At 40.6% G+C, this 23,570-nt stretch overlaps 1 protein-coding gene across 3 annotated transcripts in view; it reads right to left on the bottom strand.

Annotated features, from left to right (window-relative positions):
• LOC119659323 (FERM, ARHGEF and pleckstrin domain-containing protein 1-like) overlaps positions 1–23,570 on the bottom strand; it is a 215,551-nt gene that overhangs the window by 58,994 nt on the left and 132,987 nt on the right. For all 3 annotated transcript variants that reach the window (XM_038067347.1, XM_038067350.1, XM_038067348.1), the window contains one exon: positions 2,332–2,564. In XM_038067347.1, the coding sequence (XP_037923275.1) occupies positions 2,332–2,564 (233 nt within the window). The remainder of the gene's footprint in view (positions 1–2,331; positions 2,565–23,570) is intronic.

The raw sequence follows: 23,570 nt of genomic DNA, 5'->3' as shown, positions 1-23,570 counted from the left end.
TTGGCTCTTGATGTCATCTGAAATCAAATATTCTTGATTATTCTTAATCTATAGACATCTCATTCTGGTCGGATCTACCGAAGTTAAATTTCAAGCGTAAATCACAAAATGGCGGACTTTGAAAAAAAAGTCCTTTTATTTTAGCAAAGAAAGGGTTGTAAAATAAAAAGTTAGGGGTGGAAAAAATTCTCTTTAGTACCGACGAGAACTATACGTGTGTAGAACAGCCTGTTAAAATTTGAAAGCAATCGGTTCAGTAAAAAAAAAGTTAGGACCCGGGCCGACCAGAAAAACAATGTTTTGAGAAAAACGCGTTTAAACTTTAGGATCATTGTTATAAATATTTGCTTCTAGTAAATTTTTATAAGTTTTGGAGTCCCCATCACCAATATATTTTTTATATTTTACACCGAGCTCTTCAACGGATCGTCGAAACATTTCAATAACTCCGTCAACCTCCATCTTACCAGAACTTCCTTCGTGATTCGCCGTACACTCAGTCTGATGATCCTCGTACCATTCTAAATATTCATCTTTATTTTCTTTACCCACCCACTTTTCACAAGCTTTACAAACTTTAGATTTAACGATAACGTCTATAACTTTATTAGAGTACTTTCCGATTAAAGAAACGATACCTAGTAGTGACGTAAAGCCACGTTTTGCCCATGAACCATCACCCGAAACTGTTATTTCATCTGCAATATTTCCTTCTTGCTCATTTGCTTTTTTTTCTTCTTGTGCTGCTTTACGAAATAAAACTTTAGCAACACTTTTAACAGCAATATGTATTGTATCAAGGATACTGTAGTATCCGCTCTTACTTAACCCTGGTCCCAAATCCATCATGGCACAAAAAATGTTTATACCCGATAAACCAACACCGAGTAGTCGGATAACAAAAGTAAGACGTCTGTTGACCTCAAACGCATTCCTCACTTTTGGGCAAGAATTAATAGTAGTGAATTCATTGCACTTACACTTTATACACAAGTTAAATCCCAATCCAACTTGAGATTTTTTTAGAAATTTTATATCACTCTTGCAAGCTTTACAAATCAGAACACTTTCTAAAGCACTGAATACTAAAGTAAAACTTAAAAGAGCGTAAGTTGAGCTCTCATCAATGGCTACTTCAATATCTTCTTCATTTTTTAATTTTTCAGCAGACTTGCTCACACATGTTACATCTTTTTCAGCAGTGTATCTATTACCGTGAAATTTTCGCTTGATGCCTGGATCTCCAGGACTTTTCGTACCACGTTTTTTTCCTTTCCTATCCATCTTAGATGCTTACGTGTCAACGCACGATCAAATACTAACGAGTACTGTGAATTTTGAGTTGAATATACTTTAAAGTAAAGATATAATATATAAATATATATATATATATATATATATAAATATATATATAATAGAATAACAGAGTCAACCCAGGTATAAAAATGCGCGCAAACAAAAGAAGGGTCCAAGCGGTTGCAGCTGTGGGTCAACTTGAAAGGTTGGACTCCGAGGCGCTCTAGGAAACTCGTTATAACTCCCGAAATATTTCGAATTTCTGTCTGAAATTTTCACAGTATATTCTCAAGACATTGCACTTTCAAATTAAGCAAAAAAAAAATTTTCGATTTTTTGAACTCAAGTTACCAGACTACCACCTTAAGTAAATTGGATTCCGAATGTTCGTATTTTCATTGATTATTTATTAAACCAACGCAAAGAAAGCCACCCATTTTGAAGGTTTTGTGTTGTCCGTCCGCCTGTCTGTCACACCCATTTTCTCACAAACGGTTTCTCCTATTGATACGAAACTTGGTGGAAGGGTGGGAAATGTCAATACACTCGCATGCAGTGGTGAGTAACATCATTCTATGTAGAATTTATGGGGTCCACCATACATGCATAAGGGTGTGTAAAATTGTTTATTTACAACAACGCTGAATGGAAAAGGTCACGGAGCAAAGAAGTAACCACTTCGGAAGGAAGTTGTGCTCTCTATTCGGTAGTATTGGAAGGGATACATGTTTGGAGATTTGCAAAAAGTGGAGCTTGGGTGGGATGTTTTGTATTATCCGCCGAATTCCCCGATATTGCACCATCTGATCTAATTATTATTTATTTCGGTCGCTCCGAAACTCCCTTACTACGAACTTTGATTATTTGGAGCGCTTCAAAAACCAATTGGACGGCTTCTTTACAGGGAAAACCCCGGCCTTTTACGAGACAAGCATTACAAAATAACCCGAAAAAAAAACGAAAAATTGTCGTCCAAATTCTGTTGGAAATCTGCGTGAATTTTCCAGACACAATAATACATCGATTTTCACTTACCTCGTATACTCCTCTTCCAACTGTGTAGGATCTGGGGTGTAAAATTTCACACAAAATTTCAGCACTGGATCGATGAGTGATAGCCCTACTTGACGATTAAGAGGTTTCTCCAAATCCAACCAGTATTTCGTATGTGTCGATGGCTCTTGATATTCGAGCCCGAAATAGTCAGCTTCTAGGAGATTTAATTGCCGGCAGACTTGCTCGAAAAGCACTTTACCAAGCGCTTTCGCCTGTAATTAAAGAACAAAAGAAATTGATGAGATGATTTGATGCAATTGATTTTATTAGGACGAAATTAATTCACACGCTACTCTTCATTAGTGAGAGGAGGAACAGGCTATAATTGAGTTAAATTCGTGATAAGTATACATTCAACGACCTAATTTTCCTCTGCTTCCAATTACAGAAAAATTTGCAAACACAAATTGCTTTTCTCTTTACCCATATACAAACAACATTGCATAGAAATAATCCTTAAAAATTTCGAAGGGAATGAAAGTACCATAATTTGCACAAACTCTCCTTTATGCATTCCATTAGTCTTCGTTACATTTTATTAAATGTTCGTAACACAAGCGTCAACAACAAAAAGGGAACTTAATTAGGTATAATATTCCATACAGAGCTAACCTAGTGTATTTGATGTATCCCATTCTCCAAGAGCCATTGTGTTCCTAGATTTTTCCGTTTCTTGGCAGTTTCCCTCGGAAGGATCGTGTCCTTAAAAAAATATAACAACACTACCGTAATTAATGTCTAGCAACACCATTCGTTTCAAAAGTGGTGTACAGTGCTTCCAGGTTCAGAATGGATTTTCCTTGGGGTGAGCGGGATATTGTGCGAACTTGTGTATGGTGTAAATTCCACACTACACATATGTACATATATGATCTGATGAACGTGGCTAAAGTAAAACAATTATTTTATTGAAGTGCACATTTCTTCAATGTCTAATGGTATAGGTTAAAAGGATTTTGTTACTTCCATAAAATTGTGGAAGAGATGATATTGGAATTCAACCGATTAACTTATTATCCTAGATAGTCCTGAGGCATTTGTCTCCTGGGTCATGGACGACGGTAGTATCATATTATACACCTACGAGATCTGATCAAAAAGTTCCAGGACTTTTAAAATTGCGTGCCTTCACGTTAAAATTGACAGCTGGTTCCCAAATTTCTTAACGGGAACCTTCCTGAGTAATCTCCATATCCATTTCCAAACCGATTGTTCAGCTGCTTTAGTGAAGTCTGTTTTGCGTGTTCCGCGTTTTTCGTTATGGACGTGAAGGAGCCAAGTTCATCCACGACGACAGAGGATCAAAAAGCACATCGTCTGGAGTTTTGTCAGGAGCTCTTCGAAATGACCAATGCTAATGGAAACTTAACAAAAAAAAACATTACATGTGACGAGTCTTGGGCTGCTCCCAAAACTCAAGTATCCAATCAAAGGATAGCGATTTTGAGCCGACAGAGGAGATTAAGGAAAAAAACGCTGGAATAGCGAAGCAGCATCCATGAAATAGAATTTCTCTGATGCATGGAACAGTGAAAAAACTGGTGGGAGAAGTATATTCGCTCCCAAGGGGTATTTTGAATGGGATAAATTAGCACAATTGTAGACATTTATAATAAAGAGTTATTGAGAAAGTTTTGGAACTTTTTGATCAGACCTCGTATACCCTTTGGCGCAGAATTGCTTGTTCATCACGTAATAATATGGGTGTCATTTATACCTTGGTGGGGCATAGCGCATCAACCACGCCTAAGCGCCATTGCGTACATTATCACCATCAACGGGGTAACAACCAGCATCTGGTCTAGGCCTGCCTTAGAAGGAGCTCCAGGCATCCCAGCGACTTTCTCCTGTTCTCAAACCTCAAAAGAACGCTCGCCGGAAAGAAATTTAGCGCCGATGAAGAGGCAATCGTCGAAACTGAGGCCCATTTTGAGACTAAAGACAAAGCATCATCATCAACGGCGCAACAACCGATATCCGGTCTAGGCCTGCCCTAATAAGGAACTCCAGACATCCAGGTTTTGCGCCAAGGTCCATCAATTCGATATGCCTAAAACCTGTCTGGCGTCCTGACCTACGCCATCGTTCCATCTCAGGCAAGGGCTGCCTCGTCTTCTTTTTCTACCATAGATATTGCCCTTACAGATTTTCCGGGCTGGCGTCGTTATGTAGGCTAAGGAATCTTCCATCCTCATGTAGGGGGCTAAAAATTCTTCGGAGGATTCTTCTCTCGAACGTGGTCAAAAGTTCGCAATTTTTCTTGCTAAGAACCCAAATCTCCGAGGAATACATGAGGCCTGGCAAGATCATTGTCTTGTACAGTAAGAGCTTTGACCCTATGGTGAGACGTTTCGAGCGGAACAGTTTTTGTAAGCTGAAATAAGCTCTGTTGGCTGACAACAACCGTGTGCGGATTTCATCATCGACCATAGATAGGAGAAGCTATCAACAGTCTCAAAGTTGTAGTTTATCTTTATTCTTACCGTTTCACCAGTGCGGTTTGATGTTGTTGGCTGGTTGGTTTTCGGTGGTGACGTTGCCATCATATATTTTGTCTTGCCTTCATTGATGTGCAGCCTGAGATTTCGCGCCGCCTGCTCCATCTGTAGTTGGGTGGACTTAAAGAGGATCCTACCCCTTGCATTTACCTCAGCATCACGGATCACTATCTCGAGGGCCAGGTTAAAGAGGACGCATGATAGGACATCCCCTTGTCGTAGACCGTTGTTGATGTGGAATGGTCTTGAGAGTGATCCTGCTGTTGTTATCTGGCCTCGCACATTGGTCAGGGTCAGCCTAGTCAGTCTTATCAATTTCGTCGGGATACCGACCGGCCATGGTCGTGTACAGTTTTATCTTGGCTATGCTATCATAGGCGGTTTTAAAATCGATGAAAAGATAATGCTATTGATGCCCATATTCCAACAATTTTTCCATCGCTTGCTGCAGAGAGAAAAACTGATCCGTTGCTAATTTGCCTGGAGTGAAGCCTCTTTGGTATGGGCCAATGATGTTGTGGGCGTATGGGGCTATTCGGCCTAGCATGATAGCGGAGAATACCTTATAGCTGTCACTCAGCAACGTGATACCTCTATAATTGCTGCACTGCGTGATATTCCCCTTTTTATGTATGAGACAGATGCCTCTTTGCCAGTCGTCAGGCATTGATTCTCTGTCCCACACCTTGAGCACAAGTTGTTGAACCACTTGGTGTAATTGGTCGCCTCCATATTTAACCAATTCGGCTGTAATTCCATCGGCTCCTGGCGACTTATAATTTTTAAGCCGATGAATTGCACGGACTGTTTCTTCTACACTTGGTGGTGGCAATATTTCTCCGTAGTCTTCAGTTGGCGGGACCTCCAACTCGCCGGTGTTCTGGTTGTTCAATAGTTCATCAAAGTACTTAACTCATCGCTTCAATATGCCCATTCTGTCGGAAATCAGATTTCCTTGTTTGTCTCGGCAGGATGAACATCGAGGTGTGTAAGGCTTCATCCTGCTTCATGACTGCTAACTTTCGCGCCTGGTGCGGTTGCTCCCTGTCCTTTTCTATTCACAGACTTTTTGGTTCTCCCAAACTTCCTTTCTCTGTCTGTGAAGTCGCTTCCCCGCTCGACGCACTTCATTATGCGCTCTGCATGTACCCGCATTCCTTGAGAATGCAACATTACTCGGTAAGCAGCATTCTTCCGTTCCATTGCCAGCTTACATTCATCGACAAACCGGCCGTTTCGACTTTTCTTGCGTCTGGGGCCAAGTATGTTTGTGGCCGTATTTATGATAATATTTTTCAGGTGATTGCGAAGATCATTTTTTTGATGCTTCACCTCCAGGATCTCTGTTGACTGCGGGTATTGCGACATCCATTTCCCTCTTATAGGTGTTGCAGGGGGCTGTGTTATGGATGGTTTCAGTGTTAATTCTCACCTGATTGTCAGAGGGGATTCTGGGTCGTGTCGTTATTCCAGCTCGGAGCACCATGCCAACGAGACAGTGATCTGAGTCTATATTGGCCCTCCTATATGTTCTGACATTCATCCAGGCTGAGAAGTGGCGGCGTTCGATCAGCACGTGGTCAATTTGGTTGAAAGTCCCGTCTGCAGAGGCCCACGTTTGTTTGTGGACCGCTTTCCGCACAAACCAGACACTTCCAACACCCATTTCTTGTGACATTGCTAATTGAATAATCCGCTGCTGGTAATTGAATCATCATCAACGGCACAAGAATCGGTATCCGGTCTAGGCTTGCCTTAATAAGGAACTCCAGATAACCAGGTTTTGCGCCGAGGTCCACCAATTCGATATTGGACCCGCCCACCGTAACCTATTGAGCCGGATTTTATCCACAACCTGGCGGTCATGGTATCGCTCCGTGATTTCGTCTCTATGTAGGTTACGGAATCGTCCATCCTCATGTAGTGGCCAAAAATTATTTTTGGGTGCCAACATATCGCCTAAATACGGACTCCGTCCCCACTTGGCTATTAAAATCTCCAAGGATGATTTTGATATCATATTTGGGACAGGCTTCGTGGGTTTGTTCTACTGACTCGTAGAAGGTATCTCTCTTCGACTCTGCAGTATCCTGTGTAGGGGCGTGAACGTTAATGAGGCTTATATTTCTAAATTTGCATCGCAAGCGCAGAGTGCATAGCTGTTCGCTTATGTTTTCAAAGCCGATAACAGCAAGTTCCATTTTTTGGCTAACTATAAGAAGCCTACTCCGAGCATATGGTTTACTGGATGGCGCTATAATATATGGTGTAGCGGCTCTTCTCCAGGAAACTAGTTCCTGTCCAACGCATCTCCTGGAACGCTGTTACATCAGCCCTATATTGAGATGGGGTATCGGCTAGCTGCTTGGCAGCTCCATCTCTTTACAGAGAGCGCACGTTCCATAAGAAACTGCGCAAATCGTTATTCCGTTTTCGTTGCCAGGTTCGTCGTTGTAAAATCCATTCAATTGTTTTCCGTGTAGGGTTGTCAGCCCCACCCAACCCCCAACCTGGAAGACCGGTAGGTACAACTTGTCCCGTTTTTAGGCGCGGGAGACTCGCCTTCATTCTTCTCCGTCTGTAGCTTTTCGTGAAGAAAAAGCTCCCAGCGGTCACCACGTGGAGATGGAGATAGGGTTTGATAGTAGACCTGTTGGTGTTGGTTTAGCGGGCGCACGACAAATCGCACTATAAAAATGATATCGACAAATTGTATGACCGCTATAATCGTTATACCGCCCTCGAAGGCAACTACATAAATTTAAAAAAAATCTAATTATCTCGAAAAAGAAATTGTTTCTATGTCAGCCTACGAACTTTTCAGTCTGTTATCATTTCGAAATATTAAATTCGGAGACCACCTTGAAAGCACGTACTTCCTATGGTTACATTTCAGATACTCTCTTTTTATCACAGATTCTTTCCAAGGTTATAAAAGCTCCTTTCAGACTGTTAAGATTTCTCAAAAGGACGATTATGTAGTCTGAATATCATGATTGAATTGAATTGAATTTGGCTCTTTGTATCTATTTATTTCATGACATGATGCAGCATTACGTTAAATATCAACCTTGACAACGCTGATCTTTGTTCAACTACAGTCGGAATATCAAATGGACCAAACACTTTCTTTTCAACTACTATTTTTGCTTTGAAGTCAGGTGATGTCAACATTATTGACAATATCCGCTTTAGGGAATTCCTAAGATACTGTAAACCTAAACACCCTTAAGCTGCTGGAATATACAAAATATGGTTTACTCTACTTATACAGAAACAACTCCTTTCTATTCAACCAAAAATAAGGTTCCTTCACACAAAACAAAATATTTCAAGGCCATTATCCTTAACCTTTTGACTAGAGAGTTCCTCTGCACATCAACATGTCAATGCTTCCTCATATCTGAAAATTAATAACCGAAAATCCATAAAAAGAAAAACATGTCATTGGCACTTTCCTCATAATACTCCCACATCTAAGTTCGCGTTCGAATTTTACTTATTTAACTTTTATGCAGAAAGTTTCCCTCTAAATACTAAAAATACTTTCGTTCTGTATTAAGATCACCCGTAAAAGAGTAATGTGTCGGTAATAACCGAATTGCTGAATTTCAGAAGTAATATCCCCTTCCAATCAACGGAGTAAAAGGAACACAATTTCTACTTGGGTCGAACCCAATTCCAGCTGAACTAACTACCCCATAAACAAAGGACAACGAATTTGTTTTTCTCTCGGCACTTTGGGTTAGTATATCATGTAGCCAGCATGGTTTTTATAGTTCATAAGACCTGGGAGAGCAAAATTTAAGGATATAGGTGCGATGATAATATTGAAAGGTTCTCCGACCAAACACCTTGGCATAAAATGTTATTGTGTCTTTCGGGGATTATCTTGTTTGAACAATCAAGTGTCAAGTAAGTTTGCTGTAAAAATACGTGAACTGAGTTTTAATTTAGATTTAATGAAACAGCAAGGAAGGGAAACAACTTGCATAGCTAGATTTTCTTATATTCTTTACGATTTGTAAATTCTGTAGGAGGAAGTCGCTCTTGGGTCACTCTTTCATAGTTTTTACTAAAATTTACCCTTACTTCAAGAAAAATTTTCAAGTAACTGCTGAAGCAGTTAGGTACGACACTTACGTTCTTACTTAGGGGATATCGGATTGATGGATCTCGGCACAAAACCCAGATGTCGGCAGTTCTTTATTAAGGCAGACCTAGACAGGACACCAGTTGTTGGGTCATTGGTAATGATGATTATCACTTGTACTGAAGCCAAATTTTGTACTTCTTGAATGAACTTAACCAACCAACTTCTATCCAAACATTCGTCTCTAAGCGTTCCCATACCACTTGTTTTATAGCTTGCCTGTTACTTTTCCAACCGATCCTGCGGCGTCTCTTTCGACGGCTGCACTTCCCGCTCCTTCTTCCCCTCCTCTGGCGTCCCGCAGGGATCTATTTCGGGCCCTTTGTTATTTTTATTTTTTATCGACGACCTTTCCCCCCTCCTTAGTTGTCCCTGTTTGCTCTATGCCGACGACCTTAAGCTGTTCTCCACTATACCGTCGCCTATGGATTGTATTTCCCTTACATCTAACCTAGACACTCTGGTTTGTTGGTGCTCCACTAATGGTTTAGTTCTAAATATCAGAAAGTGTCATTCTATGTGCTACTCCCGAAAATCCTCACCCACTTCTTTCTCCTACTCTCTTAACGGACATTCCTTATCTACTTAAATTCCACTTAAAACCTCGGAGTCACTTTCGACAATAAGCTCCGCTTTGACACCCATTGTCTCGAAGTCACCAATCGAGCAGCAAAATTGTCAGGCTTTATACTTCGCTCCTCCTCTGATTTATACTCCATCCAACCTAATTCAATTACCTCGTAAGGAATACCCTCGAGTACTGTTCCGTAATCTGATCACCTTCCCGTAATTGTGATTGTTTTGCACTTGAAAATGTGTAACGTAAATTTACCCGTTCCCTCTTCTTTAAGAAAAGCTTCCCTCGTGTGGACTTCCCTCTCCGCCTCCGCTTTTTGAACCTTCCGTTCACTGGAACTGAACTGAACACTGGATCTATACACAAAACCTGTTGTCCGAATAGCTGAGTGGTTAGAGCGCAAGGCTGTCGTACGGAATGTCGCGGTTCAAATCTCGTTGGTGGCAGTGGGATTTGTATCGTGATGTGACGTCGGACACCAGTCGACTCAGCTGTGAGTACCTGAGTCAAATCAGGGTAATAATCTCGGTCGAGTGCAATGCTGACCACATTGGCTCCTAGTGTACCGTTACGGTTTTGAATGAAGTGCTCTAACACACTTCAAGGCCCTGATCCAACATGGATTGTTGCGCCAACGATTATTATTATTAAAATCGGTTTATTGTCTGTCTGTCTGTCTGTCACACGCATTTTCTCGGAGACGGTTATAGCGTGTCAATCGCAAATTTGATAGAAAGGTGGGAACTGTGAACGCACACACATACAGTGAGTTACATCCTTTTACGTTGAATTTAAGAGGGGGATGTAAAATTTTTTTTCATCAAATATAGTCATGTGTGGTATCAAATTAAAGGTTTCGGTTACTTTCTGAAGCCGATCTTAGTTTTGACATTTGTTGGAAAGGTGGGGAGTGCTGGGGTTTGAAAGTGATCATTTCTTTAAGGGTGCCTTTCTCAGAAACTGCCCAACCGAAAAACCTGAAAAAAATTAGGAGGCTTTCATACCGAATCTGTTCAGATAAAATTAATAATAGTATATTACTATTAATTTCTTGTAATTGGCTGGAAACCCCCCTTAAGTTCATCCTATTTTGCAGTGATGTAGGCTATAATGTAGAGCATGATCTTACCATCTTTGGTGGAAATCGCACTATTACTAACGGAGTTATAATACGTCAAAATTGTTGCTTCTTCGAAAATTGAAGACTATGTCAATATCACCTGAAAGTGGATACTCTCACATAATATATGGATATATTACGTGCTGCGTACTAAGAAATATATAAAACCTTTCGTACCCGAAGCGTCCAGCTTCCGGTTTCCCGACTTGTTTAAACTTTCCTCGGGTCTGATGGACTGCTTCGCCGCTAACGACATCACCCGCCGTCCAACATTTTTAACGTGCCCTTGGCAGAGCTCGAAATCTACTTCCATTCTCCGATTCCTAGGCTTCGCCGAAATTACAACGCACAACACCTTGGTCCTTCTAACTATTTTAAGTAGTTAGTAAGGATAAGAATATTGCTTTCTCCTCCTCCTGAGGACAATAAGTAATTGGAGTTTACTCTGTTTGTTGTCCATTAAATAAATAAATCTCATTTTATTTTACTGAGGATAGTTCAAAGTACGTTGCACCAAACCCTCCTCCTTTACCTGGGCTTGGGACCAGCATGTTATGCAAATAACATGGTTTTATTTAATCTACAATAAATTTGTTAATTGTATTAAGATTAGTATTAAACTTTCCAGTCATTTGCTCCAAAATTGTGATGAACTTAAGGGGGGGGGGGGGGGGTTCCAGTAAATTTCTTAAATATAATAATGCAAAGTTTAGTTCAGAAAATACCGATGGACCCATTCCATTCCTATTCCATCTAAACGTATCACTACTTTTTCCAAATTTTTTGGTCGGATAGATTGGGAGCCGAAATCTGTTATATTTTGCGTTACAAGTCGTACTTCGATTTTTCAACTGAACCACACATTTCAAATGAAATTCGTAATCATAGGTTTAATCAGTTTCAAGTAAATTTATTGTAGCTAACAGGCAAACCGAGAACTGATATTAAATTCATTTTAATAGGGTTTTGCTTTACACAAATATTTATATAGGCAATATTACCATTTTCGATATTTTCATCCATTTTTTGTTTATGATTCCACGTAAATATTTAAAACGTTTTTACTCCTTCCATTTAATCCACAACATGAATTCAAATAGTTCGCTTCCCTTTCTTTCCAGGACTTAATTCTACAAGCAGACAAGTAGGGTAAATGTGCACGACACACACTCGTACGTACATTACCTGAAACGCGACCTGTACACATGTGTATGTCATCAGTTACGAGAAAAGTATTCAATATCTTTAATACGCTTTGTAATAAAGCTTATCTTTTGCTGAGACAACGCCCACATTAAATTTCTCGGGGATGACTGTTGCGATAAGATTAAAACACTCAGTTGAACTTGAGCCACAAAAGATAATTAATCTCACAAGAAGAACATCTTCAAATTGGAAATTGAATTGAGTTTATTTGAATGGGAAACTTGAAGAGTTCAGTCCTGCCTGAAATAACATTCATCCTTGACGTGCCAATCTGCTCAACCCCATTTGATAGGGATGAAAGATCGTGGCAACCACTTTCCAAGCTATTGTTTTAGTTATATACAAACGAACACAACACAAATCGCAGAAATTCAGTTAAATCCACAAGATAGATATTAATTCCCGTTTAATTCGTCTGAAAAGCGAGACAGGATAGGTTCCTAATTAGATTACTTTTAAGTAAAATGCGAAAATTCGTTCATCCAGCACGTTTCCCACAGGTCCCTGACACTGTTTCTTGGAGCTAAGTTCCAGTTCTAAAACGGTTGGAAATAGAAGCCAAGACAATTCTCTTGCCAAAGTACGGCCATGACTTTCAATTTACCAAGCGCCCCTTCATTTTCTTGCCCCCATTCGATATGTAGAATTTCAATTAGCTGAAGAAACGGCATGAATCGCAATTAGGGATTTCGGGGGAAATTAATTTCATCTCAAGAATCGACCATTATCATTTCGGTCGGCATTTTCATCGTAGCTTTTCACAATCACGCAACCTCTTGGGAGAACCGTATTGGGCAGCAAATGTTTCTCATTGTCTATTGGGCATTCATCCATCATTCAGACGTCAATTGATCGTTTTGCCAGACCTAAGAGGAGGACTCCGTTTCTATTTGTTGGCCACATGTACGTCACGATATTCCTTGCATGAGGACCAAACTGACCAAATTCTCTTGACAAAGAAAATATTTTCTTTCCGTATAATTAAAATCTGAACAACTGGATCCTGTATTCTTTACGGAGTCAACACGAAATCGAGGGAAAGCATATTAAATCAACAGGAGATTGAGAAAATAGCAAAAGCCTTATCGTTGGCTTCAATCAACACATATACATTGTGATTGTTGTGAAAATTCATGATGTGCATTGAAGAACGAGATATTTCGTTGTTGTATTGGAACGTGCCATGAATTTATGAACATTTCTCCAAAGATGTCAATGGGCTCCAAATTTTATTATTTTTCGGCGATTATTTTCTTATGGTGGGCAGGTTTCTTGGGCTGTACACATTAGTAAATTGATAGTATCGTGACTGGCCTGAAACTACACAACGTCCGGATAATCTTTACTAATTGACTTTGCTCATTAACCATCATACGTTATTATGTCTATTTCTCCAATATAAAATTCGTCTCTCTGCATCCAAACCCTACAAGCACATAGGAACCGAAGGGTCATCCTTCCGTATCAATTAGGAAAGTGCCCATTACGAATGTTAGTTTTCGAGAATGGAAGTTTAGACGAGAACTCATTTAGGGAACTGTGAGTTCAAGGAACCCCCTGCCATCCGGCTCCTCCACCGGTCGAGCGCAATGTTCTTAGCAACGAGAAGAGCCTGAACGTAATTGGCAACACGGCTCCACCTGTCAGCCTTCCTCAGCAGCTCTTCGACAATGTTGTCTGGAGAGAGATCCCCTGTGTTTAAATACAGCTGCTGACGAACCCCATCCCACCTTCCACAAGAAAAAAAAGTGTGGTGGGCGTCGTCCACAACTCCATTGCAAAACACACAATCCGCAGATCGCGTCTTTCCAATCTTGTGCAGGTAACACTGAAAACTTCCATGCCCACTTAAAAATTGGGCAAGGAAATAGTCAGTCTCACCATGTTTACGGGCAATCCATCTGCACCTAGTTTCATTTTGCCACGAGAGCTGCCACTCGTCTAGAGTGCGTTGCCGTTATTCGCGAGCAACCACCTCAACCAGACCCTTAGTGAGTAGTGATAGACACACCTTATACGAGGTGACTCTACTATCAACGAAACACTAAGGGTCTAGACTAGGGAATCGAAAAACACCTCCCCCAATCCTGTATTCTGTATTCGAAAGGGGCCTCACTGATACCTGATCGCTTCAGTGGCTACGTTTGACTTTACCATGTTACAGAAGGCTATGACACGCAGACCTCCTAACTGCCATACTAGTGGGAATCAAATGAGTACACGAAAAAAATAAAAAGAACTAGAACCAAACAAGCGGGACCCCGTACTGCGCACAAACTGGCCAACAAGCAGAGGCACTCTGCGAAATATTGAGAACTAGGTGCTTATACCCTAAAAGCGAGAAGTTGGGATTTCAAGCGATGGATACATGGTCAACCTTGGCATACTACGAGCGATGCAACCAACAAAGACCACTGCTCAAAAAGCAGGGACAAGCAAAAGCGCGTTTGAGATCAATATATGAGACGTCAGGAAGGAATCAGGTCTCAGTGACGCAGATGCTAAATAGTACCTGCGTTTTCTGAAGGAAGGCCTGAAACCAGAAGAGACCATTTAAAAGGTTCAGGACAGACCTAAGTCATCTTTATTGTAGACAAGAAAGCGGGGAGCAGGGGAGATTAGCCCACACGAGTGGTTTGCTCCCAAAAAACTCAAACCTGAACCCGAGAGGCGAGAAAACCCGGGTAGGTCAGAAGAGAAGGCACGAATCAGGAAGTTGGCCATTAGCTATGCTAGTGAGATTAAAGACATTCGTTTCCCCAGCCAATACTCACTCGTCAGAGGCAGGAAACTGTCGATGATCTTATCGTCAGGCAGATGTGCAAGAGATGGGTTGCGACACGCTTTCGACCAGATCACATACTGGTGGAGTGCACGACAAAGGACACTGTAGAGTAGCTTAGGACTATAATTCCTATATCCTATCCTGCCAGGCTGATAAGGAGCAGAACTGGTGGGGATCATATACCAGAAGCACATATGGTGGCAGTGTTTCTTTCTAAAGTCGCAGCAAATAAAAAGGAAGATCTCATGGACCTCCTAATCGCTCAGAATGAAGATCTCCAAAAGCAATTATGGAGTTTTCAGAAGCAAGGTGGAGGGCAAGGGTAGACTCCTCACGATCGGGGTAAATACCAATCCCTGCAGGCAAACAAACGCCGGAGTTGCCATATCAACTATACATTTGGCAACATACCAACACAGGAAAAAGCCGAGGAAAGACTCTTCGGAGGAGACATCGGGTCGAAAATGTACCGAGGTCCCCGAAAAATCTCGGATGCCATAAAAGCGGAAAGACTGTATCAATCAGAGAAGTAGACCTGCTGCGTAGTGAATAGCAGAAGCTGGACCACCTAAACCTAGATCTTCTAGAGGTTAGGCCATAAAGGCGAAAAAGACTGTATCGATCAGAGAAGTAGACCTGTTGCGCAGTGAATAGCAGAAACTGGACGACCTAAACCTAGATCTTCTAGGGCCTAGGGCGCCATGTCGGACGAGGAGTGTGATACTCCGACAGTGGAGAAGAGCTCCAAATAATAACAAAGCCAATGGCCAGCACTAAGATAGCCCAGAAAGCGAAAGCTACATATGCGGTAATTGCAAGGGCAAGTTGTAAGGAGAACATTGGAATAGTGCCGGCTCAGGAGCAGCATGCAGGTAATTTGAGATTCCTCTGCGAAAAACCAAAAGCTTGCATCATTCTTAAAGGTACTTTAAAATATATATGTCTTTCAGAGTTCCTAACCGGAGACCTCATGACTATCCAAGTTTCACTGGAAGCCGGAAGGAGCATTCGAGCGGCAGTCATGGCATCGAACTACTTCCCCGGAGACGACATCCGGATGTCACCGGAACTAGACGCTAGACTAGTGAAGTATTGTGAGAGGAGGATGCTACCACTCCTCCTTGGCTGTGATGCCAACTTCCATCGACACCAATCGAAGAGGTGAGTACCTTCTTGAATTTATTCTTAGCAATAACTTAGAGATATACAGCATAGGGAACACTCCAACATTCGTGACCAGCACTTGACAAGAGGTGCTAGACATAGCTCTAGGGAATGCTCTGATGAACGGGCTGGTCACGAATTGGAGCATGCCGGATGAATGTGTGCCTTCTTTAGTCTCCAAAAGAACTACAGAGGACATAACATTGCTATTCTGACTGACAACCAAGTGGCGATCAAAGCACTTAGCGCTTCTCTTGTTACGCTCATCCAGGAGAGAACTCCTAAATTTACTACTGATCGCAAAGTGGTCGATCTGATGCTCGTGCGGGGTCAGTGAGTTGAAACCCAACTGACCTTATGGCAGGCTCTGTGTAGAGGTGAGTACCTTCTTGAATTTATTCTTAGCAATAAGTTAGAGATATACAGGTCAGAATTTGGAGGGTGCCGGATGAGTATTCTATGTCGGATTACAGAATAATCAGATTGACATTGAGGGCAAGTGCGCAATAAAAAGGATAATAAAGAATCCTAGGAGAACGAATTGGGATTTCTATGCAACGCACCTGAGCAACAACATGGCTCACTTTCAAAGGAACGGTCATATCAGAAGCGAACTGGAGCTAGAAACAGTGGTGGAAAACTTCAACGAAATCGTCGTTGACACATATGAGGCCAGCTGCCCGCCTAAGACACTTAAGTCGTCAAGGGATGCACTTTGTTGGAGCAGGAACCTAGTCAGAATGCGAACAGAGATAAGAAAACTCTTCAACCGGGTAAAACCGGAGATTGGCTCAAGTACAAAAATGCACTGACTGCGTGCAGCAACGCGATCAGGAACCTAAAGCGAAGCAGCAATTCTGTGAAGGGATCAAACAAACCACAGAAGCAACCAAGCTATACAAAGCTAGAGCCAAAGACAGAGTAATATCTTCTGTCTGTCTAAAAAAAGAAAGATAAATAAGGAGGACAGAGTACAAACATTTCTCAGAACCCATTTCCCGAGGTTCACCCCATGGCGGATGCCGACAACATTCAAGAGACCTAGAAATCATTTTAGAGTTTCTTCTAAGGATGATAAGGGGCAGCATAGCCCTGGGATATATACCTAAGACATGGAGGCGGGCAAATGTGGCATTTATTCCGAAAACGGGTAAAAAGGATTCACGTTTACCGGGCAGGACAGTTAACCGAAACTGCTCTGTATCAGCTGACGGATGTATTACGGGATGTCATAGAAAAAAACTAAATAGCACTATGTGCGTTTTTGTATATCGGATTCGATATTCGATAACGCACACAGAGATACAAGATGCCCTGATTCGCAAGGGTGTGGAAAACACACTGTCGGGGTACTATTACCGCTTATATGGAGTATAGTAGTGCATAGACTGCTGGACGAGCTACCAAATACTGGAATACAGGTCCAGGGTTAAGCTGATGAGATTGTTTAATCTATAGGGGCAAATATTATATAAGGATACCCTATGTGATAGAATCCAAACTAGTGCCAAGGAACAAGACGCGACGCGACGGTCAAATGACGAGAATACTTCGAGCAGATTTTAACGAAAGAACTTGTTCGTCCACCACTATTGCAGGCATCACCATCATTTATAGCAATTCCACCTGTCGGTGCCACAATACACAGATACAATCGGCCCAAGAAAAATGCATGCAGAAAATTCAACTCCCAGCACATTGTTCGAAATTTTATGGTGAGAAAAATCATTGCACATCATCATCTTGTATAAATGTTGTGTATGCGATGCAGTGCTTTGGCGAGCCCCCACGTGGGTGCGGGCATATGGCATTGGACAGCTATTTATGGTTTGTCATATGGGATGGAGAAACACACACAAGAAAACCATCTCGGCACCATCGGCACATCGACACAACAATTCATTAACCACATGGGCCACGGGCCAGTTAGCTACCACGCCCCTATACCAAACGCTGGATTTGTTCCTCTTGTATACAGTCCTTTTGAGTCGATTTAATTGACTTTCTTGTATTCCAACAAGGACAGCTGATAAAATATTTAAGCTCCCTGTCCTTAGTGTAAAAAATAACTAATGGCTATGTTTTCCCTCCCAAAGTAGTCGTCATTCTTCCGTTTTCTCCACCCAATCGTGTATAGGAGGTAGCTTCTATATCCGCTTTAAAACTAAATGTTCATGAAATGTGTACTTCCCAAAACTCCAGTTAATGCTCCAGTCGTTTGGCTTTGCGTGTATATATTTTCTGCCAATTACACCCAAGAAATTCTTTTTTCTTTTCATTTCGACTCTCGCCTACTCAAAAAGGAAACGCCAACATCGTAGTTCACCATTCATTTTTTTCCGGTTTTATGTAGAACTCATTAAATTTGATTTTTTGTTACCCCGAATTTTAGCAGCCGGGAAAGTGTAAGGACATTTTATATATACCCAACTAAAGGGTGGGAGCATGTTGTTTATTTTTTGCTGTAGAAAATGTTACAAGAGAGGAAATAGGATAGGATGTTGAGCTAGAAAGTTGTCACTATAGCATTTTTGGGAACGAACAATGAACGGGTAATTTGATTTGGGATTCCCATCCGACATAAGTTTGAACATTGTTAAAATTTCGCTGACATAACCTTTGTTTGCGTCACATGGTGTCAACTTTTGTTGATGAAATTGAAAGTCCATTATGGAATGAAACTGAATAGTGACAGAAGGGATAGCTGTCACGAATGATATTTCTGAACATGCTGAACTTTTCCAATTCAATTGAAAGCATATTCAGAGAAATGTGAAAACTTCGTTCTTGTTAAACGAGACGGACTTTTCTCCTGGGACTTTTGCCGGGAAATGCAGATGAAAAAAAACTTTATTTAGTACATGGTTTGTTATGTTTATACTACTTTGATATTTGACGTTTCATACGTCACAAAATTAAACTTTTTCAAAAATATATTGAGGACTGGCGATCTAATCAATCTAATTGTTACATATGCTCACCTACCTCTCTCTCTACTAAAATAATCTCATCCAAAAACCTTTGGGGGTGTGCATATATTCCACACTTTGTTTCAACACAAGGGAACCAAAAACAAACGGTACAATCGTGCTTTCAACATTGCTTTTACTATTGAACCTTAACGGGGTCATCCCGTGTGAAGGCCGTTTTTTTTTGCCTTTTTTTGAAAAATTATTTTGAAGGACTGGACAAAGATAGAAACGTGATTTTTTCACCATAAGTTTATTGATGTCTCTAGTATATGTGATAAATTTTTCAGCCTGATTTCGTTGCTAATTTACGAAATAGGTGTTAATTTATGCACCCATCTCCAAAAAAAGGTGTTTTTCTGCTGCCACGCTGGAGGGCGCTGTGTTCATCTGAGGGAAAAAAACTAAACGGCATTTTAATGTGGACAATATTCCACGGTCCGCAAACTAGGATAATTAGAAAATATTAAAAGGTAAATTTTTGGTGGGCTTTTAAAATTAATTTTTTGTATTTTGGTGTTTTTTACGGCTTTTTTTATGAATAAAAAAAAAACTACCCGTCCGATTGCAATTATCCTAGTTTGCGGACCGTAGAAATATGTACTAAAGAAGTCGTGAAAATTTCAAAGAATTTGGTTGGATAGATTTTGAACTATGGTGGCAGCCGATTTTCAAGATGCAGTTTCGAGAAAAACGCATTTGAAAATTTAAATGTGATTACCAACAGTAGAATTTTAGCTCACCATTAATCTGCTATACCTGTTCCATAGAGAGCACCCTCCGTTTCTTCAAAAAAGTCTTGTAAGGCCGATTATTGCCCTCTGGTGTCAATTGTGGCTCTTTTAACGGGGTCAGTCGATCGTCGTTCGGACCGCCAAATTCGCGCTTCATTACGGCGGTCGGCATAAACCTGACATATGTGACCAATTTGACATCCCATTGTCACTAGGATTTTGAGAATGCCATTGAATCCTTCATTGAAAATAATTACAGCCAGAAAAGTGGCTATTTCTACGACCTTGGCCCCAGAATGAAGGTGTTTAGGACCGAAAGTTCAGATCAATGCATTTAACGACCCATTGTTATTCTGGGTCTCTGCTCCTAAACATCTGTTCAAGAGATCATCCCGTGACAAATCTTCGTAGATTGGTTTGATGACTGTTTGAACTTCTTCAGTCAAAGGTGCCTTCTCGTGGTGAAAACTATCCAGTTCTCCTTTAGCTTCCGCTTTGCGCCATTTGCACCAACTGTCCTCGCCTGCTGGACAATTTTCATGCTGAGGATTTTCGTCTGTAGAACATTTATGGAAGAAAGTTTCCCAAATTTCTTGCTTCATTCCTTCTATCGAATTTGCGTGTCGATGAATAGCCAGCCCAGGAAATGTAATGAGGTCCTTATCGGTAAGTTTTCCAGCCCCTTTTCCACCAATGCCTTTGTGATTCTTCCTTGCATTTCTAAGCCGCGTTCCCATTCTTTTCTCGACATGTCCTACGTATTCCTTTTTTACTACTACGTATATTTTATTATTTGCAGAAATTTGCAGAAATACCGGAGAAAACTCCAGCAAAATCCAGTATACAATATACAAAACTTGTCGCAATTGGAACATCCATGTTCATGCTTGCTAAAAGTTTCTTTGCTGATGTTGATGCGAAGTCCTTTTTCTTCTCTGATAACTATCGATTCCCATAAAATATTCGTTTGTTAGTGCGAGCATGACGTTGAACGTTAAAGCGATCTCCTTTCGTAAGATCCATTTAAAAAAATCACTGAACACACAAACAGCACAATACTTAAAACAAAATATAACTGATTATAACTTGAATGTCTTTCAGTGCTCACTCTAGACTGGATTATCCTTTTTATTCCAAATAGCAAATAAGTTTAGACAATTGATTGGTTTTCCATCTTTTTATATTTATATCTGTGTTCGAATTTGTAAGGCTCAGGTAAAAAACTAACCGGTAAAAAAAGATTCGATGCTCTTTCTCATCGAGTACTCTAGCCGCGGCTGCAAACTCCTTACTTGTTTAACTCTGTAATTTCTGAAGGACTCGGAATATCGGAAAATCCCTTTGCCCTTTGGCTAAATCCCTTTCTCCACTATATATAAATACAATTCATGCAAAAAAAAAAAAATCGAGTTCTCCAACCCGACACACGGGATGACCCCCTTAACTGCTCAAGACGATTCTACAAAGAGAACCCGCATTCTAGTTACTTATAAAACGATTCGTGAGCTTTTTTGGCTAAACAATGAAGCCATATACAGCCACGTATACTATAGACAGAAAAAATGGAAAGCTGGATCCTACAGAGTGTATAGATACATACATATGTCCTACAAATATTAAATACCACGGAATCTGTATGTTCCATGCCAGAGAAAACGTAGAGCACGCTTTTAAATTTGAAAAATTGTTCGTTATTGCAATGAGGTTATCTCTAAAACAGTCGTAACTTTCCTTATCATTGTTCACTGACACGCTCCATTGAAACTAAACTAGTCACTAACCATTGTCGGAAGACATTACTGCTCTCCAACATCCTTATCTCATTTGCTATCAGCTTTCTACCAAAGGTCTCAGAAATTACATTGTCCGCTTGCAAATAACATAGAACGAATAATGTTACGAATACGCATCAAGAGCAATTCCTTCTGAAATGAAGAATGACAAATAAAATCCTTGACGATAATGACGCACAACCATAAGAAGGGAAAGTGTTGCAACTTTTTTAAAATGTATTATTTCTCCGATGGTCACTTTCCTAGAAAACAAAAAGTGTTGGCAAATGGCAAAATGAAAACGAACACGAGATGAAAAAATACTGAACAACCCACCCCTGTATAATCCAGGGAGCCTGCTCCAAAATAATGAACTTCAACAACGAGAAGCTTAAGTGGCAACCCTACAACGTTTACTTCAGACCATTTTCCATTACCCAAGCACTACTTAATGAAATTACAAAAGCAACGAAAAGGATGAATCCTTGAGGCCACGGAATCTTGTTCTATCTCAACTTGGGCTCTTTAGTAGAGGTGGTGATTGACATGGTAGAAAAAGACATGCCGAAGGCAATACATTATGAAAATCACCCCTAAATAAAACAAAAGGTTGTGCGATAATCTTCCAGGTCTTGTAGAGAATAATAACTTTTGAATTCATTAGTAAACTCTGCATCACGTGATCCAGTATTAGATTATGTAGAAGTTTTCAGCCCATCAACTTGGTTGGTTCACTTATATTGATTCGAACCTGGGCAAGCCTGGACAAGCCGCATACTCCCACTACCCATCTGATGCTATTATCCTTACATTTTGGCTAGAATTTGTGTTTAGTGCATCAACAAATCAGGTGTCCTCAAGTGGCTGGTTTGCATATTTGAATTAACAACCAGGGTTTATTAGAAATGTGTTTATAGGGGTGTCAATTTGAGCTGTCAACTAGACGTGATCCGAGCCGTAATCCTTCGAACTTCAACCATTTATTCGATTGGTAGAATGAAGACAAGGTTTATGTCATAAATATAGCTGTGGAAGATATGCAACCAAGGAACCTAAGAAAATTAGAGCTTTATTCAGTTCTATTCCTGCAAAAAATGGCTGCAAATGGTTCGCCAACGTTCTTAGTCTTGTACAAGGTGGACGAAAAGTGTGGTATCACTCAAAATATTAGGCGGTGACGTCTTTATCGTTTCCTACCAGGGCAGAGGCAAATCGTCAGGCAGAATCAAGAGGGAGTAAGTTGCTCCCCATTTGGTCCGGACCAGCATCAAATTGATGAGGACTTAGGACCCCGCAATTCTCAAAAAATATGGTATCACTCATTTTTTTTATAAATATTCCAAAAAACATAGAAATTTCTGCAATATTTTTAATTAATTCAGTAAGCTTATATGTTAAGTAATACAATTCATTTGAATAATCTTTGGAGTGATGTCCTTTTATTTCGCAGCTTAGAGAAAATATGGCAGCGTCTGAAAATATGATCATTGCCGATTTGACCACACTCAATTCTATAGGATTAAGATTGGGTAAGTTGCATAGCCAATCTTTCCAAACCCTTGATAAGTACTGTTTCCCCTTCTCTACACTGGCTTTCGCGGTATGACAGTTATCCCCATCTGGCATAAGAATGGGAGTTATTTCTTTCGGATATTGCTGCCGCACTTCTACAGTTTTCATCAATGATGATAAGCTCGGATTTTCCACATAAACTTTTGCCTCCAGCCATCATTATTTTAAGCTCTCATTTAGGTCATTCAGCTGCATCATTTTCAGATCCGAAGTTCTCGCTCGGACATTTTGCCGATTTGGTTTTGGAAAATGTTCGATATGGGATTCATCTGTAAAAATGTGTGCGCGGGTTGTTTCTTGCCCCTCGCATTTTTTATAATAGAGCCTTCGTCGATTAACCTCTTATAAAACCTTTTCCTGTCTTCAATGTTTTTTTCGGCTAAAAGCGGCTTCGTTGGCCTCATACATGCATATTATCCTCAAGAGAGACTCCTGATGTAATCTTTGACGACAGTTCCGAAAACTTTTCTTCCCTTAACGCTTGATGTTCCGATCAGCATTCTTATTTTTTCTTATCGCCAATTGGAGCACTTGTACCCTCCCACTTTTTTCCCATTCCTTAATTTGTCCTGGGGCTTACTGGGCTCACAAGGACAGCCTTCCTTGAAATACTAAACTGTCGGCTAATGGAAACGATTGGATGGAAATTCAATTGGTTCGACTCAAAA

The sequence above is a fragment of the Hermetia illucens genome, chromosome 6, assembly GCF_905115235.1.
Source record: "Hermetia illucens chromosome 6, iHerIll2.2.curated.20191125, whole genome shotgun sequence".
Classification (NCBI taxonomy): Eukaryota; Metazoa; Arthropoda; class Insecta; order Diptera; family Stratiomyidae; genus Hermetia; species Hermetia illucens.
Note: the sequence above shows the minus strand (reverse complement) of the source record. Positions and strands in the feature narration are given on the sequence as shown.